Raw genomic sequence first — 21,640 nt, 5'->3', positions numbered from 1 at the left:
ATTACTATGGGAACAAAAAGGGCATTATAGCTCTGATCTGATTGGTTCATGCACCTGAAAGGAGGCAATGTAAGTTATTCTGCGACCTCTAGCCACAACTCCAAGAGTTTGATGAGCTATCCAAAACACGGCTCTCTCGTGACATTTGAACTAGAAAAAAGAGGGCCAATAACTCTTTATTATGCAGCTGTAACTCTACAGAGGGCTTTGAATTCATTTATCTCATTACTATCAACTCTTGGATTTAGTTCACATAAATATTTAAGCCCCCTTTCCAGAATTTGTTAGGCCTCTACACTACTAAATGAATATCACTCACAACCAGGAGATAAAGTTCAACTTCTACAATTTCAGGTAACTTTCTGTGTCTCCTACACACTAAGTGTAATGTATGTCAAGGTCACTCCAGAACTGACTTAAAATGCAACTTCCTGAACTGAACATGCCTGCAACAATCGAGGTGAACTCTAGCATCTGAAAGCAATAATATTATGCAAAATAATACCATATTACTGTGCAAGAAATAAGCTTCGACATAAACCTAATTATACCTATTTGTGATCTGGAGAAAGAAAGTTTGAAGGTCTAGCATCTGCAATAGGTATACGGTAGTGAGAATTGGCAGCCAGCTTCCTGACTGTTCATGCAGTTTTAAGTTTTCCACGTCTGTCAAGCTATGTCATGCATGGACTGATCCCATAGAGTTCCATGTGACTGGCTTTGGCTTTTATAGTAACTCCCAGGAATCTAAACTAGCTATTGTACTATATGATTTTTGTGATGAACACTGAATCTTTGCACATACTAGTTAAAGTGATTCGGAAACACAGGAGGTTCCTGTAGATCGCTCACGGACTAGAATGCCATTTTAAAACATGCGTTCACAAGCTTTACAGCCCCTCAGACATGGAGTACTAATACAAGTATTTTCTTTTTTTCTGTAGGAAATTGTTTAAGGAATAGGGACAGTACCTACCTGACCAGAGGTGAAGGCCATCAAACCCATAGGAGAAGAGGTCATCACCAACGCCATTGCCACCCCACTCTTCACCCCCACCTGGGTACGGGGAATACCCTTCAGTGGAAGCCCAGCCCACTCGCAGGTGAGTGGCTTCTGCGGTCACAAAGGGTTCCGTGTGGTCCACCATGAGCTCGTAGTACCACTTCTTATACTGTGCTGATCCTTCGCTGACACCCAGGAAAATATTAGGCCTCATGCTTTTAGACAGAAAAGGACAAACAAAACTTCCATTGGTTTCCTTATCCATTATTTCAAATATTATTCCTGATTCTCTATGACATACACCTATGATGCCCAACATTGTCAACGTGAGTGCATCTAGAATCATTTAAGAGACCAACTTCTGGACATGTCTTAGATCATGTTTCTAGATTCAGTTCATTGAGGTGGGAAGTGCCATCCCATGGGCCTGGGGCATGGGCTAAATAAACATGAGGAAGCCAGCCAAGGGCCAGCATTCATCTTTCTGCTTCCTGAGTGCAGTGCAAAGAGCTCGTCCATCTCATAGACCTGTTGCCATGCCTTCTCCCACCTCTACCCGCAAACTGCCAGCCAGAATTAACCCTTCCTTCCCATGTTGCTTTTGTCATGTATGACAACATGTAAAATAACCCCAGCTCCAGGGAACCTGATGCCTTTCTGTGTCTTCCAGGCATGCATGTGGTGTACATACATACCATATATCCAAACTCATAAACTAGAAATGAATAAGTCTACTACAAACTGCTGCACATCTAGATGCTGGATATCTAGATCTCATACCACCTCTGTTTATAGAAGAATAAAGTAGCCAGAAACCTCAGAACGCCCCTAGTTACTCTACCACACAGAACATTCTATTGATTTTCTTTTCTGGCTTACTGACTTCCTTCTAGAGAGATAAGGATAGCACAGCATGGCTCTCACTAGCTCAGCTTCTGCAGATAGACCCAAGAGCTACCTCAGCCCCACCCTCAACATCTATAAAAGTTAGACAACAGCAGTACCAATGAGAGCTCACAAAATACAGACAGCACAAGCCAGAAGCAAATCACATCACTAAGTAGCGTGTAGGTGACACTCATGACTGTCAGATTCCCTAAAAGGCAGACCTGGTGGAATGTGCCATTTGATCAGCTATGTAGTTTGAGATGTCTGAGGCTTGGGGAACTACTGTTGTTATCACCTGTACTAGGCACATTCATGAGTTATTGAAGAACAGTTCAGCTACAGCCAACTTTTCAAAGTACCAGTGGCAATCCATCATCTACACATGGAAGTGAACAGAAACTCTCTCTCACACCTGTTTCCGGTAAGCCCACATTTGCACAGCTCATCTACTGTTTTATTAACCCTTGGTAAAAACAATACTTGTTCAGTGGGTGGGGGGCACCACTCCTTAGAAAAACAAACAGACCTCCTGCCGGCTTCCTAGGGAGAGGCTGTGGTGTGAAGAGAGGACAGTGTCTGGGGACTTGCGTACCTGCTGACATGATTCACAAGCCGGGTCTGCAGTAAGAGGTCTCGTCCCGGCAGGAGGTTATCACAGATGAGATGCTGATTAGAACGGACGGCAACTCCATGGCACACACAGAGAGAACACAGCACATCCAGGACCTGGGGAATGATGGCACTTCCGGCTGACCGTGGACTCAGGCAAGCATCACTTCCCACAAGGCAAACCCACCCCCAACCATGACTGATTTTATTTACCCATCTCTGTCTATCTTTTGTGTGTGTGTGTGTGTGTGTGTGTGTGTGTGTGTGTGTGTGTGTGTATGTGTTTGAGAGAGAGAGAGAGAGAGGTGGTATACATGCATATGTGTACGCATGTTCAAGTGTGTGCATGTGCATGCAAAAGACAGGCTGATGTTGCACATCTCCCTGATTCATTCTCTCCACCTTATATGCTGAGGCAGGGTCTCTCACTTGAACCCAGAGTTTACCAGTTTGACTACTCTAGCTATCCAGCTTGCCCTGGAGGTGTGTGTATGTGTGTGTCAGGGGGAGGGAGGTCCTATCTCTGCCACTCAAGCCCTGTGGTTACAAGAAGCTGCACACTTTCCCAGCATTCCTACAGATGAGAGAGGTCTGAGTGCTGGTTCTCATGCATCCATGAGCACTTTATCATGCCTTCCATGTAGCCTCAGCTTGGTCATTTTAACATGATAGTGGGTGCCCTGATGACTCCCTAGCTTCCTTTCACACACAAGGCAAGTATTGCTTGTGCTCCCACAGTTGTGATGACCACACACTAGACAATCTTACTTCATGGAAACTAAGGATGGAAAAATACTCATGACAATTTCGACACACCTTGAAATCATGTTACGTTGTCATAGATCTTAATTTACTAATTCATTTTTAACTGATACAGGAAGATGAAAGCTGAACTAATGTATAGGCTACCAGGTACTACTTAGAAGCATGCATATGTTGTATGACGTTCAAATCATGATAATCTCAAACATTTATCATTTATTTTATCAGTACTGTCTTGTTTTCTAATTATAAAGTAGAAAATTAGTAAAATTCTCAAGATAACTATTAAATGAGGGGAAAAAAAGATTGTATTGCATTTTTCCTTGTTTTAAATCATTAAATCACATGTTAGGTATTTTTGCCTCTCAGTATTTTATTCCTTTTTGGGCTTGTTGGAAATTTATTCTATTTTTTTCTCCCTGGTCTATATGTATTATGGCAAAAACATTTAAAATCATCTCTTCTAGGCTTTTGCAACATACGATCCACTCTTCACCATTTAATGATTCTAGAGTTCACTCACGGAATCAGACAGCCAACCTACCTTGTGGTTTCTCCCATGCTTGTCTAAAAGGGAAATAATGGACTTGATGTGTCCTTCTTTGATGATATTCAGAGCTTCCGGGCTCTCCACTAACACACAGTGGAGGACCTCCAGGATACCTACAGACAAGAAAAAGCAGAAAGAAGGTCGACGTTTTGAGGAACCAGTTACTTTTTTTTTTTAACTCAACTGCACTCTCTCTTCTTGCCATGTCAGTGCTCAATCTGCTTGCCACAGGGCACGGTGGGAAGCAACAGGTGCCATTTGCCAGAACAGACAGATATCCAAGGATGACAAACCCCAGTGGAGAGAGATGTGGAGCGTAGCTGAGGAAAGTGACTAGAGAGAGCTGAATAGAGAGCAGTGTGGCTGAGGAGGGTGACTAGAGGGAGCTGAATAGAGAGCAGTGTGGCAGGCTTGGGGAGCTCCGCAAATGTATCCCCCTCCAGACAGTCACAGAGATGAGGAGGGGCCAGAAGAACAGAACAGGCCTAAGTGGCAGGCACACAGGGTGGGCCAGTATTCCAGAGAAGCATGGATGGACAGTAGCTTAGGGCAGATCCTGAAGCCTTTTGGCATTTAAAACATAATCCTACAGCAGCTAGATGGATCAATGGGTAAAGCACTTGCAGCCATGCCCAACTGACAAAGTCGGGTCCCCACCCCCGAACCCTGCCAAAATAAGAATCATTTAAAAAAAAACAAAACAAAAAATACAGTATAGAAATGAAAAATACAAACTATAACCATCACAAAAGTAGAATATACCTTTTTCTGTTTTTTATAAAAGAGCAAAGACAAAGTGGGCTTCATTTTGAGAATGTTTGATGTATACCTGGAAACCACGTTCCTTTTTTTTCTACTGTACTGTCATTGGACCAGCTAAATGGCTCACTCTGATGAAGGCACTTGCTGCCAACCCTGAGAACCTGAGTATGTATCCTCAAATTGTCCTCTGACCACTACTGTGCCATGCCTGACCACACGTACACACACATGTGCACACATAAACACAGTCTAATGTGATTTCAACAATAATTAACTAGCCATCCAGTATTGCTTATCTCTGTCAATAATGAAGGTGCCAACTGTCTGTAACCATAGCATACAGAGCTCTGGCTCTCTCTCCATCTCTCTAAGAACGGCACAGAATTGGGGAGAAGCTTCTAAAATCCTGTAGGAAAGTTCTCATGTGTCAAGTGAATTCACTTCCTTAGAACAGATGCTTGTGATGTCAGGTTCACAAAAGGCTGTAGAAGTCATTCCCTCAGTTCTCAGGAGCTACACCTGACCCAAATCCTTGTCCTGTGCAGATAAGAACAATGGATGGTGGCTTCTCTGCTGTGAGTTAATCTGTTAAAATATCCACCAATATTCCATTTATAGAGTACCTCAAACTCTGGGGCTAAATGAGCAGTTGTCCGACAGCCTGATGAGAATGAAAGAAAAGAAATTAAAGGAAACAGAAATTAGGAAGCCAAGTCTTGAAATAGAGATGCTGACATCAGTGTACCAAAGCTGCCCATGGCTGTCACCATGATCTAAACTGCTTGGATAAAACAAACTCATCCTCCTGCCTGCATAGGACATGATACCGTGGATGGGAAAGCACTGTTGATAGGTTTACCACACTGCCCTGGTGGCTTATTTTTGCCTCCATTATTTATTGCTGCAGAGCACGTGGACACCTACTTTTATTAATACAGTTTCACTGGGCTGTCCTAGTGCACTCATTCACCGACTGTGGCTGCTCCTCACGGGGGGGGGGGGGGGGACTGACTCTAAACTATTTATCTGGATGCTATAAAACCTGAAGGAATCAGGAGAGCAGATTACTTCACAGAGGAGGAACACTATGGGAGAAGGCTTGTCCTTGCCACCCAGGAAAGGGTGTGCTGTCTATGATAAGGAGATCCAGATACACAACCCAAAGGGCCTGTCCTGATGCCTCCAGGGTTTAGAACAGTAACACATTTCTGGGACTTGTAGTCCTCTGAATCAGCAGCCCAGACTGCTTCTTATGGGAAGTGGGCAGCAAAACTAAAACAAAATAAAATGAAGCACCAAGAAATGGAAGACTCTTAGCAAATAAGGGCTCGCAAAGGCTCACTGCAAAACCGGATGCATCAGCAAAGGCATATACATCTAGGTCTGGATGCAAAGGCACATACGTCTAGGTCTGGATGCTTATACTACAAGCCAAAGAGCGGAAATGTGAGGACAAAGCACTGACAGCAAGATGGAACAAAGCTTCTAAGCGCTTCCTTAGAGGCACATGGGTCAGCCATACTTGTAAACACAGTGATCAATAGTAAAGACCACCATCTCAAACAAAGGGGGAAATGGAGGACCAGTACCTGTGGAGACTGTCCTCTGGCTCCACATGCATGCCCTGGCATGTGAACACGTGTACTCAAGCACACAAACACACACACATATACATACACTTGCACACCCCATAGACATATGCAAAGACTGAAATAGGAAGGGATTTGAGTTTCAGTATAAGATAAGTAACTAATTTTTTAAGTCTTCTGGCAAACAGAAAAAGAAAAAAAGAAAGAAACAGCATGGAATTTTCTTTCTTTTTGTTACCAAGAGCTAAATTGTAAAACAAATGGAAGTTATTATAAGTAGGGTTTCTAGCTCTTACACGAATAGAGAAAGAAAACATTTATATATCACATTAGCACTCAAATGCATAAAGTTTAAAAAATGTGATCGCAAGAGCTGTGGCTTCAAGGCTAATCGATACAAGACAACATTACATATATTTTGAACTTTTCAGAACGTTTTTGAGGCCAAAGAGGAAAATAAACTCATTATTTCTCAAGTTCATGTGATATTGAGGAGGGGGGAAGTTGACAAAAATTAAGTTTGAAAATAGAACACAGATTTGCAAGATCAGGGGAGAGGTGAAAATGGGAGCCAGTGCATAATCTTCTTATGCACACAGGGTAACAGAGCTCACTCTGGGAGAGGTGTCTGTGAAACAAAGGAGCCAGGGAGAGACACTAACTTTAGAATTGGAAGGTGAGGGAGAGACTCCTGGCGTTAACTTACTAAGAGAAAGAACAGAGGGCAATAAAATGATAAGGAACAGTCTGACAGCTGCTCCCTTCAGTTCACAGGGGCCAGGCCTCAGTAAGGTGGTAGAATGTGTGGTCAGCAGGCATAAGCCCGGGTTTGGCCCCCAGCACTTCTTATAACGAGCTGTGATGGACCACACCTGCTATCCAATCTCAGCACTAGGGAATTGGAGACTGCAGGATGAAAAGTTCAAGGTCATTCTCCACTAAACAGTGAATTGAAGGCTTGCTTGGGTCACGGGAGTTTCCGTCTCCAAGAACAAAAGCTAATCAAATGCTCAGTGATAACCTGAATCGCAAACAATACCAGATGTTTCTATGCTGTTTGGCTTTAATTGATTTTCCCCTATCAGTTCATCACTGAGTGCATCCAATGGGCTAGTCTCTGTGAGCTCTTGGGTCTGAGCAAAGTGCAAAAGGAAGATGGCACTACTCCAGAGCTCACAGTGTTGGCACAGGCTCAATTCTCCTTTGCTTTCCCTCAAGCAAGTGCCTGTAAGTGCGTGGCCTCGCCTTCTCCATCTTTGAAGGGAAATCTGATGGTCTGATGGCAAGGATTCAGGAAGACAGCGTGTTCAAGATGAGCTCCCTTTGCCTCCAACATCAGGACCAGGAGTGTTCAGGAGGTTTCTTCATTGCTGTTTTAGGTTGGCATACATGTAAAGAGATATTTTAAGGACAGAGTCCAATTCTGAACATAAAAACCCATCATGCCTCACATACATTACATATGTAGTCTTGAAGTACTTTGCTTTATCTTAATGTATATTAAACTTATTTTTTTCCTTACTGTGTGTATGAATGGGCATGTATACTGCAACATGTGTTGCAAAAGTCAGAGGACAACTTTGGGAGTTGTCTCCCACTGTGTGGGTCTGGTCATCAGGCCTAGCGGTAAGTATCTCTACCTGTCAAGCCGTGCTGCCAGCCTAAAGGCTATTTTATACAATGGACTAAACAGCGTTTCACTTGGAATACTGACAGCATGCCACAGATGAAAAGGTACAAGACCTTCCTCTAGTAGACACTGAGTAAAGTGCAAAACACTGCATTCTGGCTGTGACCAAATATGAAATCAGCCATTCAACTTTCAACTTGCAGCGTCTTGTGAATGACAAAGATAGGGCCCAGGGGACCACAATTCATTGGTTCTTACTGCTCTCCAAACCCTAAGATGTACTCCACAACTCCACAACTGCCTGTGTCAGACCAAGTTCTTAGTCTTGACAATTTCATACATTATCATCTCCACCACCATTTCCTCTCTGGCTTACCACATCCATTGCAACACAGGCCCCTCCTAACTTCATGTCTGACCATGTACAGATGTGAGGACATCTATGGGTACATGAGAATCGGAAGGAAGGAAGGAAGGAAGGAAGGAAGGAAGGAAGGAAGGAAGGAAGCAGGCAGGCTGCTGGGAAAGGTAAAATCATTCCTGTCAACTGTCAATAACTCCTTTGATAAGCAATGGGGCCCAGACAGCAATTCCCATTCTATGCCAGAACGCCCAAGCTGGCTTGATCTTGTACTAGTCTTGTTCAGGACAAAGATTCTGTGAGCTTATGAGTGCAGGGGCTATATTGCAGTGGTTCCTGCCACACTAGTAGATTTGGCGGGTATCCTGTTGGCAGCACCAAGAGTTCTCAGAGTCTCAGCCTCTTATCAATGTTTGAATAGATAAGGAGTAAAAACTGACACTGCTCACAAAACAAGGAAGGTTTTCGTGCCATGCAATTGGGTATCTGTTACCCCAAGAATCAAGTATGTTGCACACGGCACATTTGCTACTGGGCTCGCCCAAATGTCCTTGGCAATATAATAAACAAGCCTATTTTCTTTCTAAAACTCTCTATAAAAGAGAAAGAACACCATAAAATAATCATGAAAGATCCCACTAAGTTAGAAGTAGAAACTGTACAAGTGTAATAATTCTACATAGGAAACTCCTGCCCATTTGAGAACTTGCAATCCTAATGAGTAACAAAGTACATTCTAGAAGCCATAGCCCCATCAACCATTGAATAGTCTCAAGTGTGACACCCATGACTGAGCCAATCAGGAAACATCCCCACCTGAAAGCCAGAATCCAGCAAGCCTTGCTATCCCATCATCCTTACCACGACAGCTCAAAGTGAACAATGATTTTCAAGTAACCATGGAAAGTGATTATAAAATCACTCAGCTACACATTGTGAGGCAGGGCACCATTTATCCCTGACTTTAAAACAGCTGGAGAACTCTTTCATTGTAAGAGCCATTTTCTAGAAATGTAATTTGCCTTCACCTCTTCTGCACCTGCTTTAAGAAAAGCACTCTGAGGAAGACAAAGATGTCGGGAAACATAGTAGCATTGGATGTTTCTTTTACATCCCCCCTCCTACTGGATCCCTTCTGTTTCATTTGGAGTTTGCTTTGTGGGATTCCCCCACTTGCTACATATCATCTTATTGATAAAACACAACAAAACACAAGAAGCCTTCCGAATGAAGTAGAGACTTCCGATTCCACTCTGCCTCTGTTGCTCTGTCTCTTCTATCCTAGTTGCAATTAATATTATGTGAAAGGAAATGAGTGAAATGGCATCTCCTCAGCAGTAGTGATTCTCAAAAATTAACCTAAGGACCTTGTCTCTTTTTGACTCAACATGCTACATCTAACCATGTATCAAGGAGGAAGACTTCATAGGGCACCAGAGTCTGAGACCCTCCTGTACAGAGAGGTAGAATTAATGTCTCTAGAATATGAAGAGCTTCAAAACTCCACGAGACCATTAACTATGATGACTTCAGGCACTTGAAGCATCCCGTGTCCAGGAACTGAACACTCGTTTCATTCCTCTGGCACCTGAAGCCCCCCGCCCACCAAGAACTCTTGCTCTGGCTCTGCACTGGAGGGGAGTTGTCAGGCTTCCCAAGTAAGAACTGCAAAGCTGTACAGTTTCACAGTGTTCAAAGGACAATGCAGCAGAAGCCCACCATGCCCCTGAATAATAGGCTGCCTTTCTTTAGCTGACTCATCCCCACAAACAGTACTGCCAGAGCCGAGATCACCCAAAGCAGCAGTTCTCACCTGTGGATATGACGCCTTTGGGGGTCGAATATCAGATATTTGGCACATCAGATATATACACTGAGATTCATTACAGTAACAAATGTACAGTTATGGGGAAGTCACCACTCCAAGAGGAATTGTGATAAAGTGTCACAACCTTGGGAAGGTTGAGAACCACTGGTGATGACAAACAACTTCATCTTCACCCACCATACTCGCTCATGCCAAGCCACTGTCTTTTCCATGAACTCTAGCCTACTAGGCATAGATGTACGTATTTGTGGTTTAACCCACACTGTTTTAAAGAACAGATTAGATTCCAGTTGCTTTCCCATGTGGAAACTAAAACAACTGAACCAGGAGCAGAAAGGACAGTTTTACCAGAGTCTGGGAACAGGGAGGATGGGGAGACACTGGTCAAAGCTAAGAGATTTTCAGAGTTCCTGCCTGGAACAAAAGTCCTCTTTTGTGGACAACCTTCAACTGTTTACAAAACCTCTTTAAATACACTGTATCATTTGGGAAACTAAGTTCCCACATTTACCTAAATATCCTTGCATCTACAATTCTTTGAATAAAAAGGAAAAAGGTAAGAATCTTAAAACCTAACGATTAATTTTTTGTATTGAGCATATCAGGAATCATCAGTTTGAATAGAAAGAAGAATTCTATCTCTTTAGTTGGCTTCAGAACTTTATCCCTAGCCTTATTTTATTAATGTAAAAGGACAAGATTTTGCGGAGATCTCTGTTGTGAATCAATGTTCCCTGTAGAAAAAGCTGTGCCTCCCACTGGCCCTTCTGCAAGGCTGAGTAACGTAACGCCTGGGATGTCCGAGACTGTGCAGTGGTTGGAATGGTGCAGGTCCAGAGCTTAATTATGATTTATCTCGTGCTACCTTCAGCATCTTTAATAGCCATTCAGCCACTTCTCTGAGTCTGACTTGACATTCCTGTACCTAACAGATAAAACCTCTCATAACATATTAACTTAACAAATCCCTTGTGTTAGCATTCCTTCTAGGCTCTGCCCCACAGTTACTTGGCAATAGCCAGATATGCCTGACTCAGTAGAAAAGGAACTGTTTGCCTGCTCCTCTCCCTCTCCCTCTAGCACTCTCTTTCCCTTCCCCTCCTCTTTCTCTCTCCACGTGTTCATGGCTGGCCTCTACTCCCCCCACCCCACCTTTCTCTGTCTCTACTCCCTCCTCAACTCCCTTCCTCATGCCCTAAATAAACTCTATTCCATACTATATCCTCAGTGGGAAGGAATGCCTTACCATGGGCCCTGTCTTAGTCAGGGTTTCTATTCCTCCACAAAACATCATGACCAAGAAGCAAGTTAGTGAGGAAAGGTTTATTCAGCTTACACTCCCCCATTGCTGTTCATCACCAAAGGAAGTCAGGACTGGAACTTAAGCAGGTCAGCAAGCAGGAGCTGATGCAGAGGCCATGGAGGGATATTACTTACTGGCTTGCTTCCCCTAGCTTGTTCAGCTTGCTTTCTTATAGAACCCAGGACTCTCAGCCCAGGGACAGCACCACCCACAATGGACTAGACCCTCCCCCCTTGACCACTAGTTGAGACAATGCCTTACAGCTGATCTCATGGAAGCATTTCCTCAAGGGAGGCTCCTTTCTCTGTGGTAACTTTCGAATGTGTCAAGTTGACAGAGAAAATCAGCCAGTACAGGCATGCAGTTGTATCCCCTTCCCCACACCCTACCATGCCTCTATCAAACATAGCCTGGCTCTTTCTTTTTATAAGACACAACACCTTGTTTCCACCAACCCAAAGGCTACGTGTCATCAAACAGGTCTGCTTTCCCTGCCCCACTGTTAACTCACCTACTTCATGTTTCTTTTGAAGCATGTGGAAAGTGCCCTGACACATGGCTCTCTTTGTTCTGGTACTATACCAACTTAGAAACCACTTCTACATTGGAACATAGGCTTGGGGCAACCTGAATCTGTGTTCTCAGACCATGCTGACTCACATGTGGCTCTAGAATGGACCTTTTTTCTTCTTTCAGGATCTCCATTGTTGCATCAAGACTGTTTAGGGACAGCCTAGGACATCGGTGGTGATGCAATATAAATAAAAAATATTCAACCCATTAAAAAGGAAACACGTTAACACTGAACTCACACGTTTGCTTTGTCTCAAAGTAAACAGGGAAAGACACCATAAGCATCAATGAGGAAACTAGAAACATACCAGAGGACGCTTCCAGTCTCTCCAGTCTGCTGATCAGCCAGTCGAGGGAGCCAGAAAATTGAGCACAGTTTTTACGATTTCCTCTAATTAGAGCCGCTGCAAAAGAAGAACTCGCATTAATGTGATTTTCAAGTTCAAGGACCAAGGTAAGGTCGCAAGAGGCATGAACTATGGGAGAGAACAAAGCACCTCCCAGCCTCCTCTAAACCGTATGCAAATGCAACTACAAACACATCCACACACATTGTGTGTGTGTGTGTGTGTGTGTGTGTGTGTGTGTGTGTGTGTGTGTGTGTGTGTGTGTGTTAAATGTCTTGGCTTCTCCTGGAGGGGACTGAAAACTTCTCATTAGAAGGCAAACAATTTCAGAAAGCAGGGATTCACACCAGGAGGTGTTAATGAAGAGGGACAGACACCAGCTCTCTGGAAGTTTCCCCGCTTGGATCCTAACACACATTGCTTTTAATTAGCCATCAGACTAAACTATTTGATCTCTCCAGAGCCCAATTTTCACACATATACTCCAAAGGAATTAAGGACATATCAGATTTCCTGAGACAAAATAAAAGGACATATAGTGCTAGTAGCTGTGATTCTAACAGGTGTGCTGGGAGACATAACTAAAGGAATCATGGGGGGAAAAAATGACAGGGCCAATTGCTAATAAAGTCATAAGGCACTACTATGAACTTCTCATCATTTAGATATCCCCCATCATATAAAAATGGTTTAGAGAACGTGTTTTAACTTTGCCTAGCCTTGTGATATCTCAACTTCTTTAACCAAAGAAGAATCTGTCTCACATGAAATACTGAAATGATATTTATTTCCATCCAGAATATCTATTAAAAAAATTCCATTTTTCCCATTAAAAACTGAGCAGATTCAGTTCTGTGACAGCAAGCTAGTATTTTTTTCCCAATAGTTCTATGCTTACACCCATCAGACTGTTCAGAAACAGTGTGAGTGCTCATAGGTGTGTGTGTGAGATTTTTGAGTAGCATGATATTTAAAGGCAGAAAATATGTATACAAGGGAAAGTCATTATTCACAGTCTGGTCACACTAGGGGGTAGGTTGAAGGACCAGAGTCTGAGGCTCTTGCCTGGAACCTACTACTTAAGAACAGGAGGGTAAAAAGCCTACAGTTAGTGTGTGTGAGCCACAGTGAAGACGCCCTTCATGTCTCCTTCCAAAGTCAGTCAGCAAATAAAGCTGATTCCTGCTCTGACAGAAAAAGAGAAATACAAAAAAGACAGGAAGATTTTTCTCCCTCTGCCTAAAAGAGAGACTTAGGAGTCTCAGGAACAGGATAAAGGACATGATAGGGTCTGAAGACAGGTGCATCCACCAAACTTGCCAACCCAGGTTTGATCCTAAGACCCATATACGGTAGAAGGAATGACAAGTCTGCAAGCCGTCCTCTGACCTCCACATGTGTACCTTGGCATGCCTATGCCTCTCCCACCCACAACACACAATGCACACAAATAAAATGTAAAAAAAAAATCAATAAAGTTAAGAGTTTTGATGGCATCACACTAGGCTTCATCTGATGACCATTCTCATCTCCAACGTACAGTGTAAGTTTAATGTGAGCAGAGCACTACGATACAGAACACAAGACAAAACCCTTTCCCAATGCTAGAAAAACACATCCAAAAGCATGCTCTAACTGCTGCCTCACTGGCTTTCATCTTCCACAAATGCCATTTCCCTCCATTGTTTAAGAATTGTTGATGTCAGAATATTGGGCCATGTGTGGCCCTGTGAATGCAAGGAAAACAAAATATGAACGGTATTGGTGAGATGGCTCAGCTGATAGAGATATTTCTTGTTGAATCGGAACAGGTCTTGTACACCTTCCTGTGCTGAATTTTAAGTTCTTTTAAATCTAATGTTCTGCCTTAGTAAATGTCTTCACAATGCAGAAAGAGTAGAGATTTCTCAGCTACACAAATGGGTAAGTGGTTGCTTGAGTACACAATAAGAATAACCAGTGTCTAAATAACTGTAGTTCATATGCAGTCAAAATAGTCCAACTACGCTTGTAAGAAGCAAACGCAAGTTCACAGAACTAATTTTTACAATGTTTGAACAATTAATGTTCTTTAAACTTTTATCTAGTCAGAATGGGAAAGTGAGCATTATTAGTTTTCTGTGTCTGTGTCATTTTGTGTCTTGTGTCTTGTATCTTGTGCCTTACGTCTGTGTCTTGGATCTTGTGCCTGTTCCTGTGCCTGTTTTTGTCTGTGGGAGTTTGGGCTATGCCACCCTGCAGGTATTGGCATTTTGTTTCCAGCTTCTAATTCACCATATTCTCCCTCCTCAGCCTTCCAGGTGCTGGGTTTATAAGCAGATATTACCATACTCAGCATCATTATTGAAAACTAGTTTTAAAAGTTGTTATTAATGTGCTGGTGAGATGGCTCAGTGGATAGAGGTATTTCTTATTGAGTTGGAAGGGTCAATCCCCGGGACTCACATAGCAGAAGGAGAGGTCAGAGTTGCCCTGATTTCCATATGTGCACTGTGGCACATGAGCCCACATGGATATACACATAAAATAAATACATGTAATAACAAAATTCTTATTATTCGACTTGGTGGCTTGAATAAAAACATCCCTATCAGATTACGTATGAGAATGCTCAGGCTCCAGCTGGTGGTGAAATTGGAGGTGGCCTTGTTGGAGGAAGTAGGGTCACTAGAGGTGGGCTTTGAGAGTTTAAAGACTCATTGTTTATGCTTGGGTGTCTCAGCTTCATATTTTTAGTTCAAGATAGTCATTTCATCATCCTGCTCCAGTAGACATACCTGCAACTTCCTGCCATGCCTTCCTGCTGTGATGAATGCTTCTAGGCCCTCTGGAACCAAGGGCCCAAATAAACTCTTTCTTCTAGAAGTTATCCTGGGTATGGCGTATTATCACAGTAACACAGAAGTAACTAACATATACAAGTACTCAGTTACTCATTTCTTAGCTCATGTGAGTCCCAATTTGAAATAGTGGAACTGACTGAAACCTTCTTGACTTAAAGAAAAAGTAGCATGAATCTCACAGAAGCAGTGCTTTGGATTTTGAACTCTTGTTTCTGGGGTATGGATGTGCCATTCAGTATTCTCTTGTGGTGCTAGACAATTAGTTCCAATCCGCCAAGTCATCATGAAGGCCAATGGCTGATGCTCAATAATACATTATATTAACAGCATTTTGGGGACACAAGTTTTTAATATACTACATGGGCCATCCTTCCTTTTAAATAGGCTTCTCACTCGATGGTTGTATCCATGTGTGAGGTAACATCACTCTGGCTCTAAGCACTTTAAGAAAGACTGTGCTAAACAATAATGTCTGGGAGGTTAGACGAATCAGATCTATTTTCTTTTTTCTTTTTTTTTTTTTTATTAACTTGAGTATTTCTTATATACATTTCGAGTGTTATTCCCTTTCCTGGTTTCCAGGCAAACATCACCCTCCCCCCTCCCCTTTTTTTATGGGTGTTCCCCTCCCCATCCTCCCCCCCTTGTTGCCCTCCCCACAACAATCTAGTTCACTGGGGGTTCAGTCTTAGCAGGACCCAGGGCTTCCCCTTCCATTGGTGCTCTTACTAGGATATTCATTGCTAACTATGAGGTCAGAGTCCAGGGTCAGTCCATATATAGTCTTTAGGTAGTGGCTTAGTCCCTGGAAGCTCTAGTTGCTTGGCATTGTTGTACATATGGGGTCTCGAGCCCCTTCAAGCTCTTCCAGTTCTTTCTCTGATTCCTTCAACGGGGGTCCTATTCTCAAATCAGTGGTTTGCTGCTGGCATACGCCTCTGTGTTTGCTGTATTCTGGCTGTGTCCCTCGGGAGAGATCTACATCCGGCTCCTGTAGGCCTGCACTTCTTTGCTTCATCCATCTTGTCTAATTGGATGGCTGTATATGCATGGGCCACATGTGGGGCAGGCTCCGAATGGGTGTTCCTTCTGTGTCTGTTTTAATCTTTGCCTCTCTATTCCCTGCCAAGGGTATTCTTGTTCCCCTTTTAAAGAAGGAGTCAAGCATTCACATTTTGATCATCCATCTTGAGTTTCATTTGTTCTAGGCATCTAGGGTAATTCAAGCATTTGGGCTAATAGCCACTTATCAATGAGTGCATGCCATGTGTGTTTCTCTGTGATTGGGTTACCTCACTCAGGATGATATTTTCCAGTTCCAACCATTTGCCTCTGAATTTCATAAAGTCATTGTTTTTGATAGCTGAGTAATATTCCATTGTGTAGATGTACCACATTTTCTGTATCCATTCCTCTGTTGAAGGGCATCTGGGTTCTTTCCAGCTTCTGGCTATTATAAATAAGGCTGCGATGAACATAGTGGAGCACGTGTCTTTTTTATATGTTGGGGCATCTTTTGGGTATATGCCCAAGAGAGGTATAGCTGGATCCTCAGGCAGTTCAATGTCCAATTTTCTGAGGAACCTCCAGACTGATTTCCAGAATGGTTGTACCAGTCTGCAATCCCACCAACAATGGAGGAGTGTTCCTCTTTCTCCGCATCCTCAGCAGCATCTGCTGTCACCTGAGTTTTTGATCTTCGCCATTCTCACTGGTTTGAGGTGAAATCTCAGGGTTGTTTTGATTTGCATTTCCCTGATGATGAAAGATGTTGAACTTTTCTTTAGGTGTTTCTCAGCCATTCGGCATTCCTCAGCTGTAAATTCTTTGTTTAGCTCTGAACCCCGTTTTTTAATAGGGTTATTTGTCTCCCTGCGGTCTAACTTCTTGAGTTCTTTGTATATTTTGGATATAAGGCCTCTATCTGTTGTAGGATTGGTAAAGATCTTTTCCCAATCTGTTGGTTGCCATTTTGTCCTAACCACAGTGTCCTTTGCCTTACAGAAGCTTTGCAGTTTTATGAGATCCCATTTGTCGATTCTTGATCTTAGAGCATAAGCCATTGGTGTTTTGTTCAGGAAATTTTTTCCAGTGCCCATGTGTTCCAGATGCTTCCCTAGTTTTTCTTCTATTAGTTTGAGTATATCTGGTTTGATGTGGATGTCCTTGATCCACTTGGACTTAAGCTTTGTACAGGGTGATAAGCATGGATCGATCTGAATTCTTCTACATGTTGACCTCCAGTTGAACCAGCACCATTTGCTGAAAATGCTATCTTTTTTCCATTGGATGGTTTTGGCTCCTTTGTCAAAAATCAAGTGACCATAGGTGTGTGGGTTCATTTCTGGGTCTTCAATTCTGTTCCATTGGTCTATCTGTCTGTCTCTGTACCAATACCATGCAGTTTTTATCACTATTGCTCTGTAATACTGCTTGAGTTCAGGGATAGTGATTCCCCCTGAAGTCCTTTTATTGTTGAGGATAGTTTTAGCTACGCTGGGTTTTTTGTTATTCCAGACGAATTTGCAAATTGTTCTGTCTAAGTCTTTAAAGAATTGGATTGGTATTTTGATGGGGATTGCATTGAATCTGTAGATCGCTTTTGGTAAAATGGCCATTTTTACTATATTAATCCATGCCAATCCATGAGCATGGGAGATCTTTCCATCTTCTGAGGACTTCTTCAATTTCTTTCTTCAGAGTCTTGAAGTTCTTATTGTACAAATCATTTACTTGCTTCGTTAAAGTCACACCGAGGTACTTTATATTATTTGGGTCTATTATGAAGGGTGTCGTTTCCCTAATTTCTTTCTTGGCTTGTTTCTCTTTTGTGTAGAGGAAGGCTACTGATTTATTTGAGTTAATTTTATACCAAGCCACTTTGCTGAAGTTGTTTATCAGCTTTAGTAGTTCTCTGGTGGAACTTTTGGGATCACTTAAATATACTATCATATTATTTGCAAATAGTGATATTTTGACTTCTTCTTTTCTGATCTGTATCCCCTTGACCTCCTTTTGTTGTCTGATTGCTCTGGCTAGAACTTCAAGAACTATATTGAATAAGTAGGGAGACAGTGGGCAGCCTTGTCTAGTCCCTGATTTTAGTGGGATTGCTTCAAGTTTCTCTCCATTTAGTTTAATGTTAGCAACTGGTTTGCTGTATATGGTGGCTTTTACTATGTTTAGGTATGGGCCTTGAATTCCTATCCTTTCCAGGACTTTTATCATGAAGGTGTGTTGAATGTTGTCAAATGCTTTCTTAGCATCTAATGAAATGATCATGTGGTTTTGTTCTTTCCATTTGTTTATATAATGGATCACGTTGATGGTTTTCCGTATATTATAAACCATCCCTGCATGCCTGGGATGAAGCCTACTTGATCATGGTGGATGATTGTTTTGATGTGCTCTTGGATTCGGTTTGCCAGAATTTTATTAAGTATTTTTGCGTCGATATTCATAAGGGAAATTGGTCTGAAGTTCTCTTTCTTTGTTGGGTCTTTGTGTGGTTTAGATATAAGAGTAATTGTGGCTTCGTAGAAGGAATTCGGTAGTGCTCCATCTGTTTCAATTTTGTGGAATAGTTTGGATAATATTGGTACGAGGTCTTTTATGAAGGTCTGATAGAATTCTGCACTAAACCCGTCTGGACCTGGGCTCTTTTTGGTTGGGAGACCTTTAATGACTGCTTCTATTTCCTTAGGAGTTATGGGGTTGTTTAACTGGTTTATCTGTTCCTGATTTAACTTCGGTACCTGGTATCTGTCTAGGAAATTGTCCATTTCCTGCAGATTTTCAAGTTTTGTTGAATATAGGCTTTTATACTAAGATCTGATGATTTTTTGAATTTCCTCTAAATCTGTAGTTATGTCTCCCTTTTCATATCTGATTTTGTTAATTTGGATACACTCTCTGTGTTCTCTTGTTAGTCTGGCTAAGGGTTTATCTATCTTGTTGATTTTCTCAAAGAACCAACTTTTGGTTCTGTTGATTCTTTCTATGGTCCTTTTTGTTTCTACTTGGTTGATTTCACCTCTGAGTTTGATTATTTCCTGCCTTCTACTCCTCCTGGGTGTATTTGCTTCTTTTTGTTCTAGAGATTTTCGGTGTGCTGTCAAGCTGCTGACATATGCTCTTTCCTGTTTCTTTCTGCAGGCACTCAGCGCTATGAGTTTTCCTCTTAGCACAGCTTTCATTGTGTCCCATAAGTTTGGGTATGTTGTACCTTCATTTTCATTAAATTCTAAAAAGTCTTTAATTTCTTTCTTTATTTCTTCCTTGACCAGGTTATCATTGAGTAGAGCATTGTTCAATTTCCACGTATATGTGGGCATTCTTCCCTTATTGTTATTGAAGACCAGTTTTAGGCCGTGGTGGTCCAATAGCAAGCATGGGATTATTTCTATCTTTCTGTACCTGTTGAGGCCCGTTTTTTGACCAATTATATGGTCAATTTTGGAGAAAGTACCATGAGGAGCTGAGAAGAAGGTATATCCTTTTGCTTTAGGGTAGAATGTTCTATGAATATCTGTTAAGTCCATTTGGCTCATGACTTCTCTTAGTCTGTCTACGTCTCTGTTTAATTTCTGTTTCCATGATCTATCCATTGATGAGAGTGGGGTGTTGAAGTCTCCTACTATTATTGTGTGAGGTGCAATGTGTATTTTGAGCTTAGTAAGGTTTCTTTTACGTATGTAGCTGCCCTTGTATTGGGGGCATAGATATTTAGGATTGAGAGTTCATCTTGGTGGATTTTTCCTTTGATGAATATGAAGTGTCCTTCCTTATCTTTTTTGATGACTTTTAGTTGAAAATTGATTTTATTTGATATTAGAATGGCTACTCCAGCTTGCTTCTTCTGACCATTTGCTTGGAAAGTTGTTTTCCAGCCTTTCACTCTGAGGTAGTGTCTGTCTTTGTCTCTGAGGTGTGTTTCCTGTAGGCAGCAGAATGCAGGGTCCTCATTGCGTATCCAGTTTGTTAATCTATGTCTTTTTATTGGGGAGTTGAGGCCATTGATGTTGAGAGATATTAAGGAATAATGATTATTGCTTCCTGTTATATTCATATTTGGATGTGAGGTTATGTTTGTGTGCTTTTCTTCTCTTTGTTTTGTTGCCAAGACGATTAGTTTCTTGTTTCTTCTAGGGTATAGCTTCCTCCTTATGTTGGGCTTTACCATTTATTATCCTTTGTAGTGCTGGATTTGTAGAAAGATATTGTGTAAATTTGGTTTTGTCATGGAATGTCTTGGTTTCTCCATCTATGTTAATTGAGAGTTTTGCAGGATACAGTAACCTGGGCTGGCATTTGTGTTCTCTTAGGGTCTATATGACATCTGTCCAGGATCTTCTGGCTTTCATAGTTTCTGGCGAAAAGTCTGGTATAATTCTGATAGGTCTGCCTTTATATGTTACTTGACCTTTTTCCCTTACTGCTTTTAATATTCTTTCTTTATTTTGTGCGTTTGGTGTTTTGACTATTATGTGACAGGAGGTATTTCTTTTCTGGTCCAATCTATTTGGAGTTCTGTAGGCTTCTTGTATGCCTATGGGAATCTCTTTTTTTAGGTTAGGGAAGTTTTCTTCTATGATTTTGTTGAAGATATTTACTGGTCCTTTGAGCCGGGAGTCTTCACTCTCTTCTATACCTATTATCCTTAGGTTTGATCTTCTCATTGAGTCCTGGATTTCCTGTATGTTTTGGACCAGTAGCTTTTTCCGCTTTACATTATCTTTGACAGTTGAGTCAATGATTTCTATGGAATCTTCTGCTCCTGAGATTCTCTCTTCCATCTCTTGAATTCTGTTGGTGAGGCTTGTATCTACAGCTCCTTGTCTCTTCTTTTCGTTTTCTATATCCAGGGTTGTTTCCATGTGTTCTTTCTTGATTGCTTCTATTTCCATTTTTAATTCCTTCAACTGTTTGATTGTGTTTTCCTGGAATTCTTTCAGGGATTTTTGTGTCTCCTCTCTGTGGGCTTCTACTTGTTTATTTATGTTTTCCTGGAATTCTTTCAGGCATTTTTGCGATTCCTCTCTGTAGGCTTCTACTTGTTCTCTAAGGGAGTTCTTCACGTCTTTCTTGAAGTCCTCCAGCATCATGATCAAATATGATTTTGAACCTAGATCTTGCTTTTCTGGTGTGTTTGGATATTCAGTGTTTGCTTTGGTGGGAGAATTGGGCTCCGATGATGGCATGTAGTCTTGTTTTCTGTTGCTTGGTTTCCTGCGCTTGCCTCTTGCCATCAGATTATCTCTAGTGTTACTTTGTTCTGCTATTTCTGACAGTGGCTAGACTGTCCTATAAGCCTGTGTGTCAGGAGTGCTGTAGGCCTGTTTTCCTGTTTCCTTTCAGCCAGTTATGGGGACAGAGTGTTCTCCTTCGGGCGTGTAGTTTTTCCTATCTACAGGTCTTCAGCTGTTCCTGTGGGCCTGTGTCTTGAGTTCACCAGGCAGGTCACTTGCAGCAGAAAAGTTGTTCTTACCTCTGGTCCCGAGGCTCAAGTTTGCTCGTGGGGTGCTGCCTATGAGTTCTCCATGGTGGCAGCAACCAGGAAGATCTGCGCCGCCGTTTCTGGGAGCCTCCGTGC

The 21,640-nt window shown here is 42.1% G+C and overlaps 1 protein-coding gene across 20 annotated transcripts in view; it reads right to left on the bottom strand.

Moving 5' to 3' along the window:
• Positions 1–21,640, bottom strand: part of Ryr2 (ryanodine receptor 2) — a 585,615-nt gene that overhangs the window by 245,606 nt on the left and 318,369 nt on the right. For all 20 annotated transcript variants that reach the window (XR_005495333.2, XR_010058952.1, NM_032078.3 and 17 more), the window contains 4 exons: positions 12,167–12,262; positions 3,807–3,925; positions 2,484–2,617; positions 977–1,218 (listed from right to left, as the gene is read on the bottom strand). Coding sequence is in view for 18 of the 20 variants with exons in the window: in NM_032078.3 (NP_114467.2) it covers positions 977–1,218; positions 2,484–2,617; positions 3,807–3,925; positions 12,167–12,262 (591 nt within the window). In the remaining 2 variants the exon portion in view is untranslated. The remainder of the gene's footprint in view (positions 1–976; positions 1,219–2,483; positions 2,618–3,806; positions 3,926–12,166; positions 12,263–21,640) is intronic.

This window comes from Rattus norvegicus, chromosome 17 (genome assembly GCF_036323735.1).
Source record: "Rattus norvegicus strain BN/NHsdMcwi chromosome 17, GRCr8, whole genome shotgun sequence".
NCBI lineage: Eukaryota > Metazoa > Chordata > Mammalia > Rodentia > Muridae > Rattus > Rattus norvegicus.
The sequence above is the reverse complement of the archived record's forward strand: the minus strand, read 5'-3'. Positions and strand labels throughout refer to the sequence as shown.